The 22,214-nt window shown below is 39.9% G+C and overlaps 1 protein-coding gene across 1 annotated transcript in view; it reads right to left on the minus strand.

The window, feature by feature from the left end:
- The window catches only part of RELN (reelin), a gene marked incomplete at both ends in the record, with an annotated part of 292,747 nt that overhangs the window by 2,937 nt on the left and 267,596 nt on the right, over window positions 1–22,214 (minus strand). Inside the window, 15 exons of the mRNA XM_080626620.1 lie at window positions 6,081–6,179; window positions 6,580–6,777; window positions 7,804–8,023; window positions 8,846–9,003; window positions 9,346–9,507; window positions 10,306–10,379; window positions 12,123–12,298; window positions 12,802–13,044; window positions 13,450–13,556; window positions 14,827–15,002; window positions 17,259–17,436; window positions 18,086–18,300; window positions 19,114–19,268; window positions 20,067–20,323; window positions 21,417–21,610. Coding sequence (XP_080482746.1) covers window positions 6,081–6,179; window positions 6,580–6,777; window positions 7,804–8,023; window positions 8,846–9,003; window positions 9,346–9,507; window positions 10,306–10,379; window positions 12,123–12,298; window positions 12,802–13,044; window positions 13,450–13,556; window positions 14,827–15,002; window positions 17,259–17,436; window positions 18,086–18,300; window positions 19,114–19,268; window positions 20,067–20,323; window positions 21,417–21,610 — 2,612 coding nt within the window. The remainder of the gene's footprint in view (window positions 1–6,080; window positions 6,180–6,579; window positions 6,778–7,803; window positions 8,024–8,845; window positions 9,004–9,345; window positions 9,508–10,305; window positions 10,380–12,122; window positions 12,299–12,801; window positions 13,045–13,449; window positions 13,557–14,826; window positions 15,003–17,258; window positions 17,437–18,085; window positions 18,301–19,113; window positions 19,269–20,066; window positions 20,324–21,416; window positions 21,611–22,214) is intronic.

Here is a 22,214-nt window from a genome sequence, read left to right on the forward strand (position 1 = left end):
ATTTAGGACTGAGCTTGGCTGTGAAAGCCTCAGGTTAGGCAAGGCTTGGACAGCCAAGGCACATGCTGAGCTACAGTTCATGGCCCAGGGGCCTTCACAATCCTGCATTTCCCTCCTGCCTTTCATCTGCTCATATTCAACAACATGTCAGCAGAAGTTTTCAGGGCTCCTTTTGAACACTGCTAGGTGCATCTTGACTTCATTTCCTTTCAAACACCTAACCATTTTGTATCTGGCTTAAAGTTATGATGAAGATGTTTAAAATAATGAACAAAGGGGGGAAAAAAAAAACCAAACAAAAAACCAAAAAGGAAAAGAAAGAATTTAATAAAGGAACAAAGAAGGGGTTGCCTAATGACTTAAAAGAGATTTACTTATTATTTATATATATCATTCTGCTTTGTTATTTTATATGATCAACAAGTTACAAAGAAACATCTATTTATGTCTCACGTTGACCACCAGAGCAGTGCAGTGTATGAAAAATAAGAGAAATCTGAATTCTCAAGAACTTATTTTTTTAACTTGCATTGACATGGTTTAAACTTGTCCCCACCAAAATCTGAGATAGAATTTCTGACTACTGGAATGCCACATAAAAACTTCATGCTTGCTATAGAAAATGGTATGATTTTCACTCTTGCTATAGGTAAGTATGTATACCGTATATATTATAGTATCATACTGTATAGTATGTATAGTCTGGTATTCACAAAATCACAGATAGTATATATTTATGTTTCTGAATTAATTTTATATATTGATAGGAGGCAAGCACTGTATAAGACAGACCAACAGTGCTTTATAAGATCATGATAAGAAATATATACTATAGTTTGCAGGAGTACTTACGCATGGCTGCATTTGGTGGATTTGAGAATGCTTTCAATACTATTAATAACAAATTTAATCTGTATTTTCACAGACTGATAAAAGACTTTACTATGCTTTTGCTATTTTTTTTTTTTTCATTTTTTTACATAGAACATGGCCAAATGGAATGAAAAATAAGTGGTAAAAAACCCCAGTATATATTAAAGTCATTCATTATATCTGTGTTTTTCTTTTTAATTGACAGGGCACAATAGGAACCAAATAGAAACAAAAATATTTGTATAACAAGATGAAACATGAACAAAGCCTTAGAAAACAGCAAAAGCTGCCTCTCGGGACTAGCCTTGGGGTAAGTAAGTTTTGAGGCTGAATTACAAATGCTTCGTCAGGGGAGTACTATAATGAGAATTGTCATGTGCTCTCACTAAAGTCCTGATGGCTCATATCAATGAAAAATGTTCTTTGGCTCTGGTGAGGTCAAGAATTAAATCCACAGCTCAGTAGCTATGTTCATTAGTGGTACGTATTAACTGCAACAATACAAAGCAGCATAGTTATAAGAAACTCGAAAGATTAAAAGAAAAACTACCAGGAAGGGACTGTGTGTCTAAGGAGCTATGCCACCATGCAGGTTCACTGACATACACTACCTGGCTGTGGCTTCAGCTCTTGTGATCATTAAAAAAGTGGGAATTCCCTGTTGGAGCTAAGAGGTCACCCATGCAATGCACTCGGTGCCTTCCATTGGGTCTCACTGCACTGCAGGAGAAGGGGAAATCCTTCTCACTGCAACCTCAGTGAAATTCTCACTGAGGGGTAATCTGCTGAACACCTTCTGCTAAGTTTAACTTCCCCCACTGCTCCCTCAGGAAGAGCTGCAGGATCAGGACCCTCAAGAGCTATGTGGCACATCTCAGAGAGTACAAATGGGTTTCCACGAACCAATTACTGACAAAACTTTGTGAAAGAGCTGTAGCTGTAACAGAAACATACATATGCTATTGATTCAGGGAAAGTACTTACCTTATTCTAGTGTAAAACCAATGACAGCAAACAATGAAATACAACACAAGTTAGAATATGCCTTTCAATGCATGCAGCACTGTGATTAGTCATAAAACCCTGATGAGGTTTAGAGGCAATATACGACTTTTCATCTCTTTTGAAAATAAAAATTGAAGAAATTATTTCCTGATATTTCAAATCAATGTTTACATTTTTATTTTTTATAAAATTTAGCATGCACTTTTTAAATATAATAAAAACATCATAAAAGCACAGACAGCATCATATTAAATTTGGCATAAATGTTGTAAATATTCAGATCATTACCTAATGTTTGTACTGTTTCTGTTGTTTATCATAACTGTGTTGATACGTCAACTTAAATGCATTTTTCAAATCATTGCTTTTTACTGAGACAATGAAGCAGATGAAAATGTTTTTCTACATGAGCACTTGTTGTTAGAACTAGAATGTATAATTTGTATTTTAATTTTGCAAAATAAGGATAACATTCTTTGCACCAACTGCAACATAATTTCTCACTAAATCATTTGTGCAAAAAAAGTGGTAATATCTTGACAATGAAGAGCATGGAGTGATGGCTATGGAAGGATTTGTTCTGTTATGCAACAGTTAACCATAAAGTAAGTAGGTGGGGAGAATATTTCTTGCATTCCTTGCAGAACTCAAATTCCTTTGGATCACAGAATAAGTTTTGGGGTGCAAAGAAAGCAGCACCAGAACCTTAGTATTCAGCTTATCATTACTCCTTAGTTCTCAATACCTTTGACCAGAATTAAGTTTATGAGAGGTTTGTAAGGGCTTGCCCCATACGTGAAGAAATAGCAGCTCCAAACGCACATGCAAAGAAGTGTGTGGTGTCTGTACAGCAGACAGGCTGAGAGCTGTGCTTCCAGAGAAAACCAATGTGCAGATGAAATGCAGAGTTGGACATGGCTCTTCTTAGGGCAGAAGTGCAGAGGCATAGGAAACCACTCTTAAGTTTGGGATGAAATACTTTTTTTGTCCTAAGAAGAGCCACATGGAAAGTGTGAGTTGTGCCCAAAGCTTTCTTTATGAACAGAGAGAAAAAATGCTGCACTAATAAGGAATAATAGGCACTAGCTTTAAAAGGGACTTGAGAACTTGACAGTTATCCTCTCTCCACCACAGGACCAACATCAGCCATTGTTAAAATAAGCTGGCAAGTAGTTAAGTTGGCAAGATCAATTTAATGTATAACATAGTAAAGCAGGTATTGTGTTTCACCTGTTCAAAAGAGGTGCTCAATTTGAGCACCATTTGCAGCTGCATCAGTCTTAATGATACTGCTTTTTAACAAGTCATTCAAATAATTCATTCAAAAGTGAAATGATTTTAAGTCATATACAAGACCATCCTTCTTTGGCCTTTCTTATCACTGCCAGGTATTTTGCATGCATGTATAATTGGCATCTTATTTTTTTCCTCCAACAAACTAGATTGGGAGTCAAAGGAAACAAAGAAATTGCACTCTGAAAATGTGTTTGCTGGTGAGAGGATGGTGGTCCTTGACTCAGAAATCAACTGGACTGAGCAGAGTGGCATGACTCTGGCTGTGCATCAGCTGTAAGTGCTATCTGCACTATGGCTTGGCAGCTGGGCCTGTGGCAGAATGAATTTCAAGCCTTTAGATTGCTGAGAAGAGTAGAACCATGAATGCAGGTATTCACAGATTTGTCCCTGGGGTCAGCACTGTAAGGAGGGGCAGGGGCATCCCCCATATTGGATGGGAAATAAAATCCTTGGTTGTGCTACATCCCTGCAGACCTGCTGGCAGGTGCTTTCCCTGCTTGCCCTCTTACTCCAGGCCTTAGTCTGCTCAAGGGTTGCTGTCTCCTCACCTCTTGCCAGACAGCTGCCCAGGCAAGGTTTCTGTGCACTTCATTGGAGAATGAAGAATATTAAGAATTAAAGCAAAATCCTATCCATAGTATTCATGGTGTGAATCCCTGATATGTGCAGGATTATCCAGGATTAGTGCTAACAGACACTGATCCAGGCTCTCTTCTGTATGCTGGGAAGCGCTCCGTGCAGGTGCCCAAGTGGCTTCATCATTTTACAGGTGAAGAAATTCAAGCACTGGGGGTAAAGTGACCAGTGTGAGGTGGCCAAGCGAAACAGCAGAGCTAAAGGAAAACCCAAGTAAGAGTATCTATTGACAAGGAACAGTGTGCCTCCTTTCAGAAAGCTTTCTAAAGGCTTTATTGAACCCTTTGCATATTACTTGCAAGTAAAATTTAAGAGGCCTACAGAATATTTTGATGAATTAGCCAGTATAGACAGAACTTTAGCAAAACAGAGGGGTCAAGCCACCTGTCAGGTCTAAGCACATGCCAGCATATGAACCAGATGCACCACAGCAGGTAATTCTGCCTTTGCTGAGAGCAGCACGTCTCAAATGTTGTAGTTAGCAGGGAGCAGAACTCTACATCTGGCCTTTAGGAAATGGGCTGTCATGGCACTACATTTCACAGTACTTGTTACAGGAGAAATCAGTCTGGTCTGTCTTCCTCTGTGGGTTGTACCAGGTGTCACTCGAACAGGGTGGAGGCTCTCTGTCTCTAGTCTGATATTTTGGCCAAAATTCAGAAGAGCATTAAAGCTCTTTAACAAGAGATAAAGAAGAAAAGGAAGGAGGCGCTGTCTGCACATCTAGTTCCTTCTCTAGGTAAGGTGTCATTACTTGCTGTAGCATTTCTATTGCTGTCTGCATTCTAGTATAAGATATCCCATATGACTGACTTGTCACCAGTCAACTTGCGTGTCTAGTCTACAACCTGCAGATCTCATTGTTAAGGAAGTTCTCCATATTTCAGCCTAAGAATCACTTTTTTAAAGATCTGTCCTATTCCTACTCACACATCCTAATTCAATGCTTGGATTATGCTCCATTTTTTTTTCTGACCTGATTTTTTTCCTTTTTTTTATTATGTTTTTTTAATTGCAAGGTAGAAGAACATGGGGATATTTCAGAACTACCAGTTCCCTTTTCCAAGGTTTTCTAAACACTGTGAACCTCCTGCAGGTTCATACTCTTCCATATCCTTCCTAATGCAGCATCTTACAGCCATTGATTAACTAAGCCAGGAATCACATCCATCCCTCTGTTCCTTTAAGCTTTAAACATAATGTTATGGAAGCAGAGCCCAGCAAGGTGTGTAAAAGCAGCAGAACATGTACAATTAACTCAGTGTTGGGGCCAGATTGATTTGGGATTGATATGAGTGCCATGCAAGCTGGTGCTTCTCAGTGGAAAGAACAGGGCTAGCTAGCAGTCAGCTAATTGACTTTGCTACTGTTACAAAACATTACTTGCAGTGTCTCTGCTATTCAGAAACCCCATGGTTATAATTACACAGTCTGGAGGTCATCCAAAACCAATTTCTTCATTGCTGTTTTTTACTTTGTTCAATAAAACAAATGTTTGAACCTATCTATGGAGCAGGCACGCCTCTTTCTGCCAACCACTGTCAGCGATGAGTTCCCGCCCGGGAAGCCACTAGCATTTCACTTCTACTGGAACTAAATTGTTAGAGAAAAAGCAGGTCATCTCTTCGTGATGTAACACAGGAAAAACGGGTTAGCTGCCAGCGAAACCCATCTCAAGAATGGGAGAATCAGGAGGGTGCAGACACTTGGTAAAATCTTGACAAGGGGATGAATATAGAGCTCGGACCATAGGAACCTGATATAGTGAACCCTGTTTCTGAACAGTATCCTTCTTACTAAAAAAAGGAAATGAATAAGGCATTAGTTGCTAACGCAAATTTTTCAGAGGCACAACAACATTACTTTGTGCAAAGAGCAATACAGCAGACTCTTTTGTATCTTTGAAAGGATATAAATCAGCCTTACATGGCAGCACAGTGTTGAACGGGAACACCCTTTCTTATGTCCCAGGACAGTATTTTTTTCACAGTCATTGCTGGTATTACAGGATCACACCAATACTTGGTTGTGATAAAGTCCCACTTTCCCTCCTGCATTTTTCCATGATGCACCACACCCCTGCTATGGCACTTATTTCATGGCCATCTTAACCACTGACGGTTACAGTCAGGGCAGAGCATTAGCAAAGACTGGTTCTTAAAGGATTCCCTGGCCCACAACAATTCTTACTGAGTTTAACACTCATGGCATGCTGGAGGAATTTCAGTGCTTTCTAAGATGGGGTGGGCTGAGGTGAAGCTGATACTCACAGGACGACTTCTACGTGGTCCAAAGCCCACTGATCATGACCAGTTCCATTGTGACGGGGCTGCCACCAGCGCAGTAAGACTCCCTTCATTCGTGCCTCCCTGTTGTCACAAACACAAGAGGCTGTGAGAGCTCCAGACTATTGGTGTTTTGCATATCCCTATTTAACCCCCAACAGAACTGACAGCAAAGTTAAGCATTACTCTACACCACTGATTGTCAACACACTGTACATGCAAACCATGCAAAACAATGCTGAAAAATGCACAGAGATAAAGGAGGATTATTTTTTTACCGTACCTTTAAAACAAGTAACCTGTTTTTCTTTCAAGTATATTGATAAACATTAGGCTGGAATTTCCTAATCAGCCTTCCCCTTAAGTTTTCTTCTTTGTTTACCCTCTCATCAAACTTTTTACTTATACAGTGATGCAAAGACAGATTCTTAGTAGAAATATATCTTCTGCACTTAAAGGTAATGAAATGTGACTGGGTACTCACAGGGGAACATTATAAGACACTCTTTGGGCTTGTATAAAGTCCTTTGGCTGATGCTGTGCAATTACTTGCCATGTAATTCCATTATTTACACTGTACTGGAGGAGCACTGCCTTGTCTACAGTGTTGGGATCACTCAGATTGGTATTGCAACTGTCTGTTTGTGAAATGCTTCCAATTTGCAAAACAAACATGATTTTGCTGTAAAACACAGAGAGAAAAGGTATTTTCAATATACAAAAAAAACCTTCAAACTGGAAAAATCGCATTTCCAGGTTTATTGCAGTTACCTTGTTAAAACTTTGAGCATCCTCAAGAATCATTACTTTTAACATGCAAAATAAACTGTTCTCACATCTCTAAAACACAGTTCCCCTTTCAAAGTAATAGTTTACTATGTATAACATTGCCATAGAATGGGATGCAATAGATCCAATTTTACAATGTATTCACACAAATCTGAGATAGATAAACAATATAAACATGCAAATGAGTGTACAAAAAACTAAAAAAAAAAAAAAAAAAGGGGGGGGGGCAAATAAAGGTTGAATATAATAAAGTGCCCAAAAGATATAGGTGGGTGTTCAAATAAGAAAGGAAGAGCCTAATTTACATCTGTCCCATTTGCCAGTTCATCTTGTTTCTAATCTTGCTTTAGACAGCTAAATACAAACCAGTCCAGAAAGCTGTCACTCTGTTAAGAGCCAGCACAGGCTGGTTGCATTTTGTTTTCCATGCCCAAAGAGGCTCAACAGATGAAAAAGATACTCCTGTTTATTGCCAGGTGAGTGTAATTCTATTTGACAACTGAAACAGGAAAATGAATCTGTGATTACTAATGGTACCTTTAGTCATAACTGTCATGGAGGCACATGCAAACATGGGATTTATCTTATCAGATCAGGCAATGGTCCAGACAGTCTGGTGTCCAGTCTTTGCCAATGGATTCATTGTCAATGCTTGGCTTACTAGAGAGTGCTCTGTTGGGTATGACGAAAACATCTGACCTTTTCATCTGACATCGCTTCCTTCTCACTCTCCATCTCCCAAATGGAAGTCACGAAGCATTTTGCCAACCCTAATGTTTATCTGCCAGACACATTTGACTGCATGGTACAGCCGAGTCAGTCCATCCTCATCAGTACTGGCCTACATGGCTGCACAAATATATGAAGAGTTTCCTTTCTCATGAGCTGCTAAAAGAGCTTTTTAGGCTCAAAGTATTACCTTGCTCGGGTGAGATCCAGAGGCTTAGTCACTGCTTGTCTTATTTGACATCCATTAAAATAGAGTGAATCTCCATGGGCATAGGGTGCCAGCTGTCCGCATCCATTCCCTATCACTCCCCCCTGAATAGTTTCCCAGTTTATTTCAGTGACTCTTTCAGATTCAAAATTATCTTTAATGTAACTGGGGAGGTCATGGCTAAAGCCAGAGCAGTCATCACCTAGAAATGACACAGTGAAGTTATAAACCATACAAAAATCAAAAGTATTGATAAAATTGAGTTACAGTTCATTGTGATTCCATTCAAGGTTGAGGCCCAATATACAGTGTGACTGCAGGCTGAGTATACCAGCAGATCCATTAATAATGTGCATACTGCTGTACAGCATTCACTTTTAGAAGACTGAGGCTGTGAGTCTTCATTTTTACAGTAGTATAACTTCAAGAACTGCAATATCATTTCTTCTATTTTGCATTGATGCCTATATGAGAAACCTCAAATTGCCAGTTGAAGGGAAATATATCAAAACCAGGAAGAGACTCTCTTAGAATAAACACAATAAACACTGGCTGCACTCTCACAAAGCACTTGGAATTTAACAAGGACACTCAAGTACCATTAGATATGTGCTTAGCTGCACTGAGGGATTAGAGCAAATGCTCTGTCATAGCGTTCTATGACACAGAACTGAGTCCATTACAGGTGCCAGTTGCCAACATCTGGTTTCCATGTACACATCCCATGGGAGTGGGTGCATCCTTCGAGTAAAGGGATGGAAGCCATTTCTGGGTGGGCAGGTAGCCAAATTCTGCCTTCATTGAAGGCTAAATGGGCTTTACATACAATGCAGACAGGAGAGACTACTGACTCAAACCAGAAAGGGAGGGAAGAATAGTTAATTGCAGCTCTGACAAATTTTTAATTTAGAATTTGTTACTCAAGCAATCCAGTGATAAATTTAGACATATCACTTTTTGTGTTTAATTTTGACCTAGATTAGACTGTAGCAGATGTATAAGAAAGAAATTGAAGAAATGAAACCTTGATATCCTTCATCACAAATGCAAATGGCTCCAGTTGTGCAATATCCATGGCCACTGCAGAGCTTAGGGCACGCTTCCCCAATATATACGTGGTCAATCGCCCAGCTTTGCTTTTCCAGTTCTTCTCCCTTCTGAATCCACCTGAACTGAGTTGCACTGTAAATACCAAAATCCAAACACCGTATTACGATATCTAGCAATTAAGAATATCTGTTCAGTGATGTTCAAATACACTAGCAGCAGATGCAATGAAAAATGTCGTGTGAAAGGGCTGTGATTTCAGTAACTGGAAAGACACCCTGAATGGGTGGCTGCTATGTCACTGGCAGTAGCCACTTCTGTTAACAAAAAGCTTTCTGAAAAACATGAATTATGTGTCAGGTTTAAATCCAGCAATAAAGAAGCCTTTTTAATTCACCAGTTGTTTCAAGAGAACAGTGCCAGCAAGACAGCTGACACTTTGTAAGTCCACAGCGAGCTGACCTTTCAGTAACCTACCTGGATGAGACATGATCAGGCAGCTGGATAGTTATTCTTCTCCACATGGAGCTGTTGAGAGAGTTATAGATGGTAGCTTCGTGGAATTGAAATGGGGAGCAGCCAATGCTATTAGATGAGGAAGGAAGACAGTGTGTCTGGACGAGCTGCCATGAGTCTGTCCTGTAGGAAACAAACAAACAAAATGATTTAGAACAACTGAAAGAATATTGAAAGGGAAGCAGGTCATGGCATTGCCCGTCTTGTTAAACAAACCCAAGAGATTGTCAGTAATAGTTTCCATGCTCATTCTGTAGATACGACTGGACAAGAAGTGAGAGGCTGAAGCACTGCTGCAATGAGGGAGGTCTTTCCAGCATCAGGTTTTCATGCTGTGAAGCCCTTGATGGTGGTACACACAGCAGAGTCCCACCCAAAGCTCATCTGGTTTGGCATGACAGAAGGAACTATTCAGGAGTCTCTTCCTTAGTCTCTTTCTTGCAGTATCCAAAATAGTCCCAACAGAATTCGCTTCATGTTCTCCTACAGTCATTTCAGCACAGAATATGCCTTCACTTTTATAAATTATAATGCACTATTATATGGCCACACAGGATACAGTGTTATTAATTGTTCACTAGCTGAAAAACAATTTGGAGTTAAATAAGTCCCACTTGGTCCTGTATCATACTAAAACAACAGCTTCCCATGAATGTGGTTTTCTGCGAGCACATGTTTAACAGGAATATGCTCATTACTGTAACTGCAAACTCAATGCCATGAATCTGTCAACATCTGGGATAAATTACAAAGAACATTTATGGGAGTTATGTAGACAAATCCCAGTGCTTGCACACAGGCTTTGTTCAGATCCTGCTACAAGATGAATAGCCAAGTAATTGCTTTAAAAATCAAAAGCGCTCTCAGTTTTTAATATAATGCTATTTTTTTTTTTAGGCCTACGTATTTTGCTGTCATTACCTGGCATCCTTTGTATACTCCAGCATCACAGAGTGCAGGTCCCCACAAGAAGTTGCCTCACAGCCAACCACGATCTATAGCACAAATAATATTGGCTGCTATAACAAATCAGGTAGACATTTAATGTGATATATAATGAAGTCTTGCTCTCCTTTTTTTTATTTATGGGGTATGTGAAACAGATAGCCAACTTAGATCTTGGACAAAATCCATCAAAAGTGGATGGAAAACAAAAGATGCAGCACTTCAGATATGAATTAATGAATTTTAGTTTATTGCTACTGTTATCGTCAAATAGAATCCTAACACTACATTCCTAAAGTTCAAATTAGATATCTAAATAAACAGTGTTCTGAAACACAAAGATGTGGTAGCTCCTTGGCATTTCAGGAAGTACCTAACTACATGTTAATTATGCATGACATTTATAATGTATAATGATAAACATGGATATAAACCTCAAGTCAATCCAATTTAAGAACAGGATTATTCTGACTATTTAAAACAATAGACATATTTGTGTTATATTAGAGTGGAAAGGTTACAGTACCCAATGTACAGAACTGAATAGATACCAAAAAGCTACATTTTAAGAGCTTCAACACCAAATGGCAGCCATGCACTAAAGCTGAGTTCTTAGAAATAAAATCTTTGCTGTGACTGGTGAAGGAAAAGGAGAAAGTCAGGAGAGAAAAACTTTGCAATGAGAGTTTAGTAATGTGAGCTATTAAATGGTGGTGGGTTATAGAATCACAGAATCATAGAATAGTTAGTGTTGGAAAGACCATTCAGATCATCTAGTTCCAACCCCCCGCCATGGGCAGGGACACCTCACACCAAACCATGCCACCCAAGGCTCTGTCCAACCTGGCCTTGAACATCATAGTTTTGGCCTTAAAATAGGGGAAAAAGATGACAGACTGGGTAAAATAAGCAGCTTGGGGTGGGTCTTGGCATTCAGCAGTAAAAAGCATGCCAGACTCCACTTTTATAATTTCCTTGAAGGTGGCATGCTCTGTGAGTGGGGGAAGCGGTGCTTTAGGGATTACATTAAGCAGTCAATATAAAATAGGCAACAATGTTGTGAAAAAATGAAAATATTGATTTGTGGAAGATGGAAAATTCTGGAACTGTCTTGTCAAACAGAAGAGCAAGAAAAAATCCATAACAAGAAAACGGGTGACTATTTTAGTAACCCTGCTTTCATAGCTTATTTCCTGGCTTATTTAAGATGTGGTGCTTGGGGAAGGGCCTAGAGCATTCCTGGACAATAACTACACGTTGCCTTTGGCCCTGTGCAGAATTCTACCCTAAAACAAAGTAAAATATTTAGAAGTGTTTCTCTGATTATTTAGGTGATTTGCCATGACACAAGTAGTTAGAAGGGGCATTCCTGCTTGAGAACTTTTGCATTTTCCATAAGCCACTCTTCTCTAGCCTGCCTTTACTTTGCCTTTTCTGCTTATTCATGAGTTAGGGGGAAATGGCATGTTCTGCATGCTGTGTATTCTGACCTTAAAAAATAATGCCTACTGTATCTGATGATCCAGTAATTTCAGAAAAAAGGGATTAGACTTCCAATTCCTCTCAGTAACCCCAAAGCATGCAGTCAGAATAATTTGACATTTAACATTACACAACCTTTCTGTTTCCCATTATCTACATTTTAGAATTTCTTTTAAATGCTAATAAAATGCCATTATTAATTATTCATCAAATTGGGCATTCTAGTTGGAAGAACAATAATTTCTGGAGACACATTTGGTGATTTTTCACTGCATACTTTACTTTGGAAAGAGAGAGAGAACATTTCTTACTTTAAACTGCATCATGTATCCTGGCTGTATAATGAGCTCTCTGGAGGACAGGATGTTGTGTGTTTTGTCTTTTTTCTTATTTGGCCAGTAGAGATGGAATGACGGATTTCCACAGAACCCTGCAGTCCTGACTGCATTGGGGTAAAAACTCCAGTTTTCTTCATGAGAGGTGCCTTCTATTAAGATGAGTTAAATACAATTACTGCATTGTCTTGATAAATATCAAGGCTTGGTAATGATTCCACAGAATGATTAGATACAGTACTTTAGTGATATAAACACTAAATTTATGCTATCTGTCATGACACACACAGTAAGTAAGCTGCTAACAGACATAATGAAAACCTCAGCTTCAGAGAGGTAATTAAAATGTTTAAATAATAGTACTTTTAAAAAATATGATTAAAAAAACCTTTACTACCATGAATTGAAATGAAATTAGTTGGACTGAAATAAAAAAACCACTGCCTTTCTTATAGGTATATACATATATATACACACACACTTACATATCTGGAATATACAAGTATGTGTATTTACACACCCCTATCAGTAGCATGAAGAATAGCATAATAACAGCATTAGTCTACACAGTGAAAACATCTGCTTGCAAGCTCACAGGGCTTATCTTAGATAAGATAATACCAGACAACAGATTAGCTGCCACAGCCTGTCTTACCATCATCAAACGTATCTACCAGCTGGCTGGGGTTGATCTCTGCTCCTCCGATCAGGATGTTATCCAGCGCCCACTGTGCCCGGTCGGGGCCTGAAATCACAATCCCATTGCTGATGGTGAAAGGCTGCCACCAACGCAAGCGGGTTGTATTGGTCAGAGCGTGTTCAGGGAGGAGGATGTAGTCATGCCTGACCGAGATGTATTTTTGGTAATCCATCTCATGAAGCAAAGTCCAGGTTATCCCTAGAATGGAAAGATGCAGGTTTAAAAACAAGTGTACGATAGAATCTTCTAAAGATTAAAGATAATATGAAGTAATAATAAAAAATAATAGCTATGGCCTTCTGATAGACAAGTCTTAACTTCTAAGGGTAGTTGGCAACTGTACTGATTTCAAGAGCAATTTTGTAATCATATAGAATAATTGAATTGGCTGGAATCTACTGATTACTGAAATCAGGCAGGAAGATTATGGAAAACTGAGCAACAGATGGAAATTTTAGATGGGGAAAAAATTTGTAAGGACAAAAATAACTTTACAATTAAAAATTATCTTATTTTGGATCTCTCCGACAATTTCTCAGATATTCATGGTGCTTGAATAGAGAACAAGGCTTTAGTTTAGCTGAAATTACAGGATGTACTTGCCTCCATCAATGGAATAGTCTAGCAGTACTCCCTCCTTTCTGCAAGTTGGTCTGTGGCATGTTGTCATGTTGTTTTCACTCCCAATTCTCCCCCAGTATTGTAGAAATCTAAGAGTAAATGTGTAAGTTTACATCTGTTAAAGATCTGCACAAATCAGTAAGTTTGCTTTCTGTTAGCAGATGTGCTGAAAATGTTCAAAATGGCAGCATTTTTAAGGAAGTAACATCAATGTACAAGGAGAACAAAGGTTTCCAAAAACATTGCCTGGTAATTCTCATGGGAACCTCATGAAATTTGGCAAAGTCCTGCCCCTAGGAAAGATAACTCCTTGCAGTGGTACTGGCTGGGGACTGACTGCCTGGGAGCTGCTTTGCTAACAGTTGCCTAGGAGTCCTCATGGAGAGGAAGCTCAGCATGAGTTAACAAGGTGCCTTACACCAGTGAAGTACATAAGTTGATAAGCTGAGGCAAAGTCAATGGAAGCCACTGAAACGGTTGGGGCTAGAGCACATGGCCTGTGAGGACAGGCTGCAGGACCATGGCTGGTTCAGCCTGGAGAAGATGGCTGGGTATGGAAGACAGTGGGCATCCTCACCAGACATAATGGGGAAGGGAGGAAATCACTGTGAGGGTAATTCAACACTGAATCAAGCTGTCCAGAGAGACTGGGAAACCTCTGTCCTTGGAGGTTTTTCAAGACCCAGCAGGACAAAGCCCTGAGCAACCTCGTCTGAATTCAGTGTTGAGCTGTCTTTGAGCATGAGGTTGAACTAAGACTCCTGGAGGCCCCTCCCTTCCTGAAAGCTTGTGTGATTCAGCTAGTTCTTACTGAATTACAGAGGTGAGAGCATGTGGCTTCATTAAATCCATACAGTCAAGGGGAATGATGCTGAAGTTGCCTCTAGTTGTCATCATGTCCTTAGCTTGTCTAAACTGGCATAATTCCATTGTTCTCCTGCTCATCCTTTTCTACAGCATGTGAGTAAAGTATGTCTTTTTTGGGCATCCAAGAGAGCACAACCAGCAGAGGTTATGTTCTGAACTCAGTGAGAGACACAGCTGGTGCCTCCAGCAGTGGAGACAGTGATGCCCAGGAGACTGTGGTGTCTCAATGACTCCAGGACATCCCAGGGGAAGGGAATCTGCTGCTTTACCTGCACATAGCAGACTGTTTTCACTCTTGCAGGGTGAGCCTTGCTCTCTGTGACTCATCTGAAAGCATCAGTGCTTTAAGAATCGTGACTCATCAGTGTCTACCTGAAACAGCACTGTGCTTGTGATGGCCTAAGAGTTCTCTGAGCTATAAGCTATGTTACCTGCTGCTTTGTCAGTGTTTAACAGAGTTCCCCATTAAAATGACATAGAAACATGACCTACTTTGCCCCCCGCAGGTCCAGATCCTGAGTGACAGCTTGCCTCACAGTTGCACCTCCAAAATACAGAGTTGTATCTTCTGCGAGAATCCCACACTCAGTACAGGTATTTCCACCTTCTAAGGACATCCATAAATCCGGTTTAATTTCTTCATTGTCAAAGCGCTCTTTCAGGAAAGTCTGTAAGTAAAGTGTTTAACATAAAGCACAGGTAATTATGATCTGAAGCCTTTGTGATGATCACAGCTGGCACTGAGCTAAACATGGTTGAAGGCTCATGAACACTGTAAGAATTTTTTTTCAGGGTGGCTGAACATAGTCACTTTTGGCTGGACATTTGGACACTTGAACTGAATTGGCTAAATGTGAATATACATTAGGGCTGGGTTCTAACATACTTGGGAGTAATCCAGCACACTAAAATCTGCATGTGCAAATGAATGAGTGTATTGGGTTTGTGTGGCAAGGTTTTGGTAGCGGTGGGGCTACTGGAGTGGTTTCTGTGAGAAGCTGCAAGAAGCTTTCCCCTTGTCTGATGGAGCCCATGCCAGAAAGGTCAAAGATGGACCCACTGCTGGCCAAGGCTGAGCCCATCAGCAACACTGGGAGAGCCTTGGGAATGATGTGTTTGTTTAGGAAGAGGGAAGAACCCATACAACAGCAACTGCAGCCAGAGGGAGAATATGTGACAGAAACAGCCCTGCAGGCCCCAAGGTCAGTGCAGAAGAAGGGCAAGAGGTGCTCCAGGTGCCAGAGCAGATTCCCCTGCAGCCCATGGTACAGCCCATGGTGAGGCAGCTGTGCCCTTGCAGCACATGGAGGTCCATGGTGGAGCAGATCTCCACCTGCAGCCCATGGAGGACACCACACTGGAGAAGGGGGCTGTCTGTGGAGCAGGCCCTGTGGAGAGAGGAGCCCAGGCTGGAGCAGTTTTGCTGCAGGACTTCATGAAGAACTGTCTCCCATGGGATGGACCCCATGCTGGAGCAGGGGAAGAGTGTGAGGAGTCCTCCCCTGAGGTAGAAGGAGAGGCAGAGACAATGTGCGATCAAGTGACCATGACCCCCATTCCCTATCCCTCTGTGCTGCTGGTGGGGAGGAGGTGGAGAATTAGGGAGCGAAGCTAAGCCCAGGAAGAAGGGAGGAGTGGAGGGAAGGTGTTAGCAAGATTTAGTTTTTATTTCTCATTATTCTACTCTGACTTGATTGGTAATAAATTAGTTTCCCCAAGTTGAATCTGTTTTGCCCATGACAGTAACTGGTGAGTGATCTCTCCCTGCCCTTATCTTGACCCACAAGCCTTTTACTCCCCTGTCCAGCAGAGGAGGGCAGTGATGGAGTGGCTTTGGTGGGCACCTGGCTTGCAGTCAGGGTCAAGCCACCTCAATGGGTCTAGTTCATAGCTATGATTATTAAAGAATACGTAACAGCACTTCAGTACATACCTAATATATATGGGAGAAACTGCTATTCTGTATTTTTTCCCCAGCAAAACCAGTACCACAATGAAATTTTAGGGTTATGGTAGTGACTATACATTTATGCAACTGTCTGCACATATTTGAATAGAATATATATCTGATTTCCACTTACCTCCAGGTGTGCAGTAAAAGCAATGCCATGACTGAAATCCTGGCCTTAAGGAGATAGTAGTAAAACTCCCCTAAAATTGCTAGGATTTTATCCCAAATGTCCTTAATGTGAAGAATACATTACTAATTAAAAAAACTGCAAATAGATAATTGATATTTGTTCATGTAATTAGTATGTCGGATGAAAACCAGGTTATAATCACTCAAATTATATGATAACTGAAAACTTAAATAGCTATATTCTCTTTATACAGAATGCTGCTTAACCTGTTGTTTTTGTGGAGTACACACCTATTCGGTTCTTATGTGATGCAGAAAATATTAGATGATAAACACTGCATTTTAAACTAATCTGGGGTTCCTTACACACTTTTCTAAATACGTTAAGTTTTAAAAATATTTTAATGTTTAAATTACCAGTATTGAACTAGATTTTACTCTCTTATTACAGAGTAGCACTATTATCAGCTAGGTGAATTAATTTTATGTCAATTTCTTGTACTTCCTACTTCAGTAAGCTTTTTTATGATAAAGACAATCTTTCTACAGGTCTTGATCAAATACAATCATATGTGCAAGGGTGATTTAGATCATATAATGGTGACCTAAGGATGAACAGTGAACTTTATCATAACTTTTTTAGGCAGTGTTATTTGCAAAGGAACAAACCTGTTCTTGGATACTGCAGTAATAGTTTTGTTAAAAAATGATAAAAGGGCGGAAAATAGATTTGAGTATCTTCAGGCTGACAGGAATCAAAGATAAATTTCAAGTGGGATCAATCTCTCCTCTCTCAGCTAAACCCATGGCAAAATTCACTCTTCAAAACATGCAGTAAAATTACCTTCAGTGTTTGAGTCAAATAGCAGTTTGGACCCGAATACCCAGGATCACAGATGCACTGCTCATTCAGGCAGTTTCCATGACCTCTGCAGTTTTCCAGACAGCCAGGGCCCAGATAGAAATTATCAATGGCCCACTGCATATCTGAGTATTTCTGGTAGAATCGAAACCTCACGGGGCTAGATATAAAGGAAGAAAGAAAAACAGACATATGTATAAAACAACTTTGCTCAATTGAAAGAAGTTGAGTGAAACACAATATATTTATGACTGAACTATTCTCCAAGCTTCCACAAGTAATATCTGGCAGCATCTGTTAAAATTGATTTTATACATATCCGTATCTTCTTCACACATGTACTACCTATGATATATGGATGGATTCCAGGCACTGCTGGGGAAGAAATGGCTATTCTGGCTTCTTGTGAAAGAATTTCAATTTTGGTTATACTTCCTACGAAAATTACTCAGAGACTATAAAGGATTTTAATTTTGCAGAAAAAGACAAATGGTTTGCATATGTGTGGCTACTGCAGACAATAAGAGTAATTTTTCCACTCACTAAGGTCATAGATCTACTCTCTAATTGACTGCGGCTGTCTGAACAAAGGAGAGCAGACTGCAGAGAAGCAAGGATAACTTTGCTTCTTGTTCAGACATGGTCAGTCTTGATTGACAGGAAATAAAATTTTGCAGCATACGTAATGAATGCGGATGCTGCTGATCTGCACTTCCCTTGAAAGAAAATGAATAGGCAGATGTACCCTCTGTTGTGTTTTTCAGAAGGTACTGAAACCATGACAAAATGAGCAATAAATTCATACTTACTTGCCCACAAGGTTTTCAGGCAGTGAGTAAGTTACTCGTTTCCATCCTCTTGTGGGAAAGAAGACAGATGGCTGTGAAACACTCCCAGAACATTTGGGATCAGCTGGTAAACACTGAGGTACTAAGTAACTCCAGCTAACACCGAAGTCAGTGGAGTACTGCACGTGGACCTGATTTTGTGCAAGTTTTTCTGAGGTTTTACATCCAACAGAAACCTGACAAAGAAGAGAATATAAATAAATTACAATTAATTGTGCTGATGGTTAGTTTAAAAAAGTGTTTGTACCTGAAAACTGACTGCAGAATTTTGTTCTGTTAATAATGGCATTAACAGTGCTTGTATAGTACCAGTCATCCACAGATTTCGTCAGTATTTACAAGATTAAGAACAGGTCCCAGATTCTGAGATTCACTTTCTTCTAGTTAGCTCACTTTTTTGGATTTCCCGGTTTTGACACTTGTCTCTTACACCCCAGTATCCCATGACTAATAATCTTCCCTTGCACACAACCTAAGATCTGAATACTTCAGAAGAGGCCACCCAACTTGGTTATGTTTGGCAGACCATCTTTATGGGAGAGATGTGCAAAGGGCTCTACAACTTCCACATATCACTGGGTTATTTCTTTAATTTAGGTAAAGGAGTGTATAAAGGACAGTTTGGGTGCAGGTTTGATGTGAATGCATGACAACACAGGAGCACTGTGGTGTTGTTTGGAGCTGCTTTTTCCTCACCAAGCAGCTGTAACAAAATAGGCACCTTGTATATGCGTAACACCCTTATTACATGATGTCCATACAACTGCTATGCTGGAAGAGAAGGGTGCGTCATCTGTGGGAACAGGCTGTGGCATTAAAGCTGACCAACATGGAGCAGGTAAGAAAAAGGAGGATGGACTAATAACAACAGTTTTCCCTGCAGGAAATGGCTCATGCATAGGCCTGTAAATCATTCTACCTCCTGAAAGGTCTATTTAGACTTAGAGCAAAACGTGGTTTTGAATAATTATATTGCAGACAAAGACTACCTTGAACTGCATAATCCAGCCTTCTGTGGGAGTCAGGTCATGGGTGACTGCGTAGACCTCTCTGCCATCATGGCTGCCGCAGATCATGACACCATCAGGAGAATCACAAAATCTCTCAATTGAGCAATCATCGTGGAATAACCAGTGTTCATTCACTTGAAAATAAGTGGCAACATCAGTAATATACAATGACAATAGAAATGAAAGAGAACAGGGAGTAGTCTTAACCACTAAAGGTGACTCATGGCTTTATTTTTCAGCCGATGTGAGAATTATTTAGTACTGCTCCTGAGAATGCCAGTACCTCATCTTTCCCATGTACATATTAATTACTTTATCACATTTATTGCTTAAAGCCCCTCTTACTACTCTCTTGCCTAAGCAATATAGCATTATTTTTTAATGCTTAAGTAACAATCTGAGACTTATTCAAAATGTAAACTTCCATTGCACTGGATATTATGGGAGAACTTTTTAATGGGTGTTGCCTACATGTCTCCACAAAGGGTAGGTACCCCAGCACAATTAACTTGTTATAGTTAATAAGTTATTAAGCCTTGTAAACATTCAGAAATATATCCTCTACAAAATTTAGTTGTTAAATGTAACTTAACAGCCCTAAAGAGTATTTAAAAAAGTCAGGAAATAGGAACCAGATACTCAGATTAAGGAATCTGCTCAGAAAACCTGGCACATTTTAATCCTTTTTTCTTTCTTTGAAGACAAATAAGTTTTCTAAGTAAATTTATGTAGTAAAAAAGGGAAAGTTATATTACATCTTTTAATTTTGCATTTTGTGAACTAAACCCAAAAGACAAGTCTTTTATAGCAAGAAGACTATGTATGTCTGTAACACCCATCATGGTAAGACAAAGATTCAGAGGCTCAGCAAGATTTGGAAATCACTGTGCTGACTTCTTGCTCTTTAACTGAGACCCAAGTGAAACCTTTACCTGTAGTTTTGTCTTCCATGAACATGTCAATGGTGATCCTTCCGGTGGGCCCTGCATCGGCAGGGGAGCGCTCATGCTGTGGCAGAGGGGCGCTGCTGAAGGTGTCGAGCATCACTGTCCTCTGGTCAGCTGAGCCGGAGATCAACACGTTGTCAATAGCCCAGTCGTTCTGGTCCAGGCCATCGTGTTTAGGCTGCCACCAGCGGAAGCGTGTCCCAATGGTTTTGGCATCATAGGGAAGGAGGATGTTCACAAAGCTGAAATAAAAAGGGGAAAGTAGTTGTAGGTAAGCCACAGAAGGGAGGATACTTCTCAATGCTCTGTGCCAGGTGCTTTGACCAGGTAGACTCCTGTTGTTTCCTAGAGTATGAGGAAGCTGGGAAAGAAGGAGAAGACTGGGTCATCTAGCCTATGTTCCCCTATGGGAGACTGCTGAAATAAAACACCTTCCTGATCACTCTCAATGTCACTCGTGGGACAGGGCTTGAAGTGAGCTGGGAAGGGCCAGCAGCCAGACTATGGCATGGTTTGAGCAACTTCATGTGCTCCAGCTGTGCTTATGGACCAAATGAATGATCTAGACCTAGTGTAGACTAAGGTCCTAATTAAGGGAAGTGCTAAGAAGGAGAATGTTGAAGTAAAATTAGAATTGCTATTTTCAACCTGGAGCCATTCAGGAGATAGCAGTGTTCCAATGCAATTTTCTTACTTCCAATACAACAGATGATAGCATACTTAAATCTCTTGTCCAGTAAAAATGCTAATGATTTCTTGGTGTGCTTAAATGAAATAACAAATAATGGGTCCCTCTCAGACCCATTTTTTACGAGTCTTTTAAGTGAGTCAGTGAGGAAAATGTCCACCCATATCTGTGCATGATTTGAATATCACAATATCTGAGAACAGGGCTTCAGTGTGTCGGTCTTTTTGATGGATATCTGCAGAAATTCAGTTTCTCCTCTATACATCATTGTCTAACTAGTTCAAGCATAACTTTCTGCTCTTGTCAGTAAGAAACTAGATTGCAAAAGGAAGTATCTTAAAGAACTAGATGGATGTCATTACGGTATCTATTGATTTATCTCCCTGCAACCATTTACAAATCTACCAGACTGCTACAGACTCCTTACTACCCTTGTATTTCTGGCCTAGCAGCTGCACAATGGCCGATGCTCAAGCACATATGCTAAGGCCATTCATAAATGCTTGCAGGACTGGATAGGCTGAACACTTAAAGATGTGACATCCAAACCACAGCAGTATTATGTCTCACAGGTTCTTATGAAATATTCAAGACCATCTTATTTTTAGTACAGGAAATTATATAGGCAGAAGAAGTTATCTACAAACCCGGGCTTGCTGAACTGATCGTAGAAAATTTCCATTAAGAGGCTCCAGGTGATTCCACCATTCACGGAATACTCCAGCAGCACTCCTTGGTTGCGGTTATTAGGAGTTATCAGACATCCATACATGAAATAAAACTGAATGAATTCTGCACTGGTGAGGTTCAAGTCCACTGTAACCAACATACGGCTGCAGCCCTTCAAAGCAATAAAAAAATATGTTGGCTGGCAAAACTTATGAACATAAAAATTGTTAAGACTACGCAGTCACTGTTAATGTAACTTCATGTTCTAAAAACCTTCAAAATTGTACAAAATTATACTAATTATAAGAAAGGTAAAGCTACAACAGAAAAATAAATGCTGTTACCTGAGGACATAATTTTAGCAATGTTCCATCTTAAAAATTGGTATTGTGTATTCATACACTTTGCTACTGTACCTACAACTTTACAATATTCACTATCAAGGATTGCATTCACCTTTCTTCTGAATACAACAGTTACAAAAATCTATGCCTCCAGTGTAAAACACAAGGTTTTCCAGGCAGAATCAATGAATTGCTGATAATGTGCTAATGGCTCAATTTATGCAAACCATCAAATGGCACATCATTTTACTATGTGTGTTTTCCCATAATCCCTTACATATTTCACATTGCTCAGTTAGTTACTGATGCCTCCTTAGTCCTGCTGGAAGGAAGTGAAAATGTAATGCTTTGTTAGTTTATTTTAGAAAGCTTGCATCAGTTTGAACCTAGTTATAAATTTGCATGGAAGAGATCTACAAGCATAAGTTTTAC

This window comes from Psittacula echo (genome assembly GCF_963264785.1).
Source record: "Psittacula echo genome assembly, chromosome: 1".
Taxonomy (NCBI): domain Eukaryota; kingdom Metazoa; phylum Chordata; class Aves; order Psittaciformes; family Psittacidae; genus Psittacula; species Psittacula echo.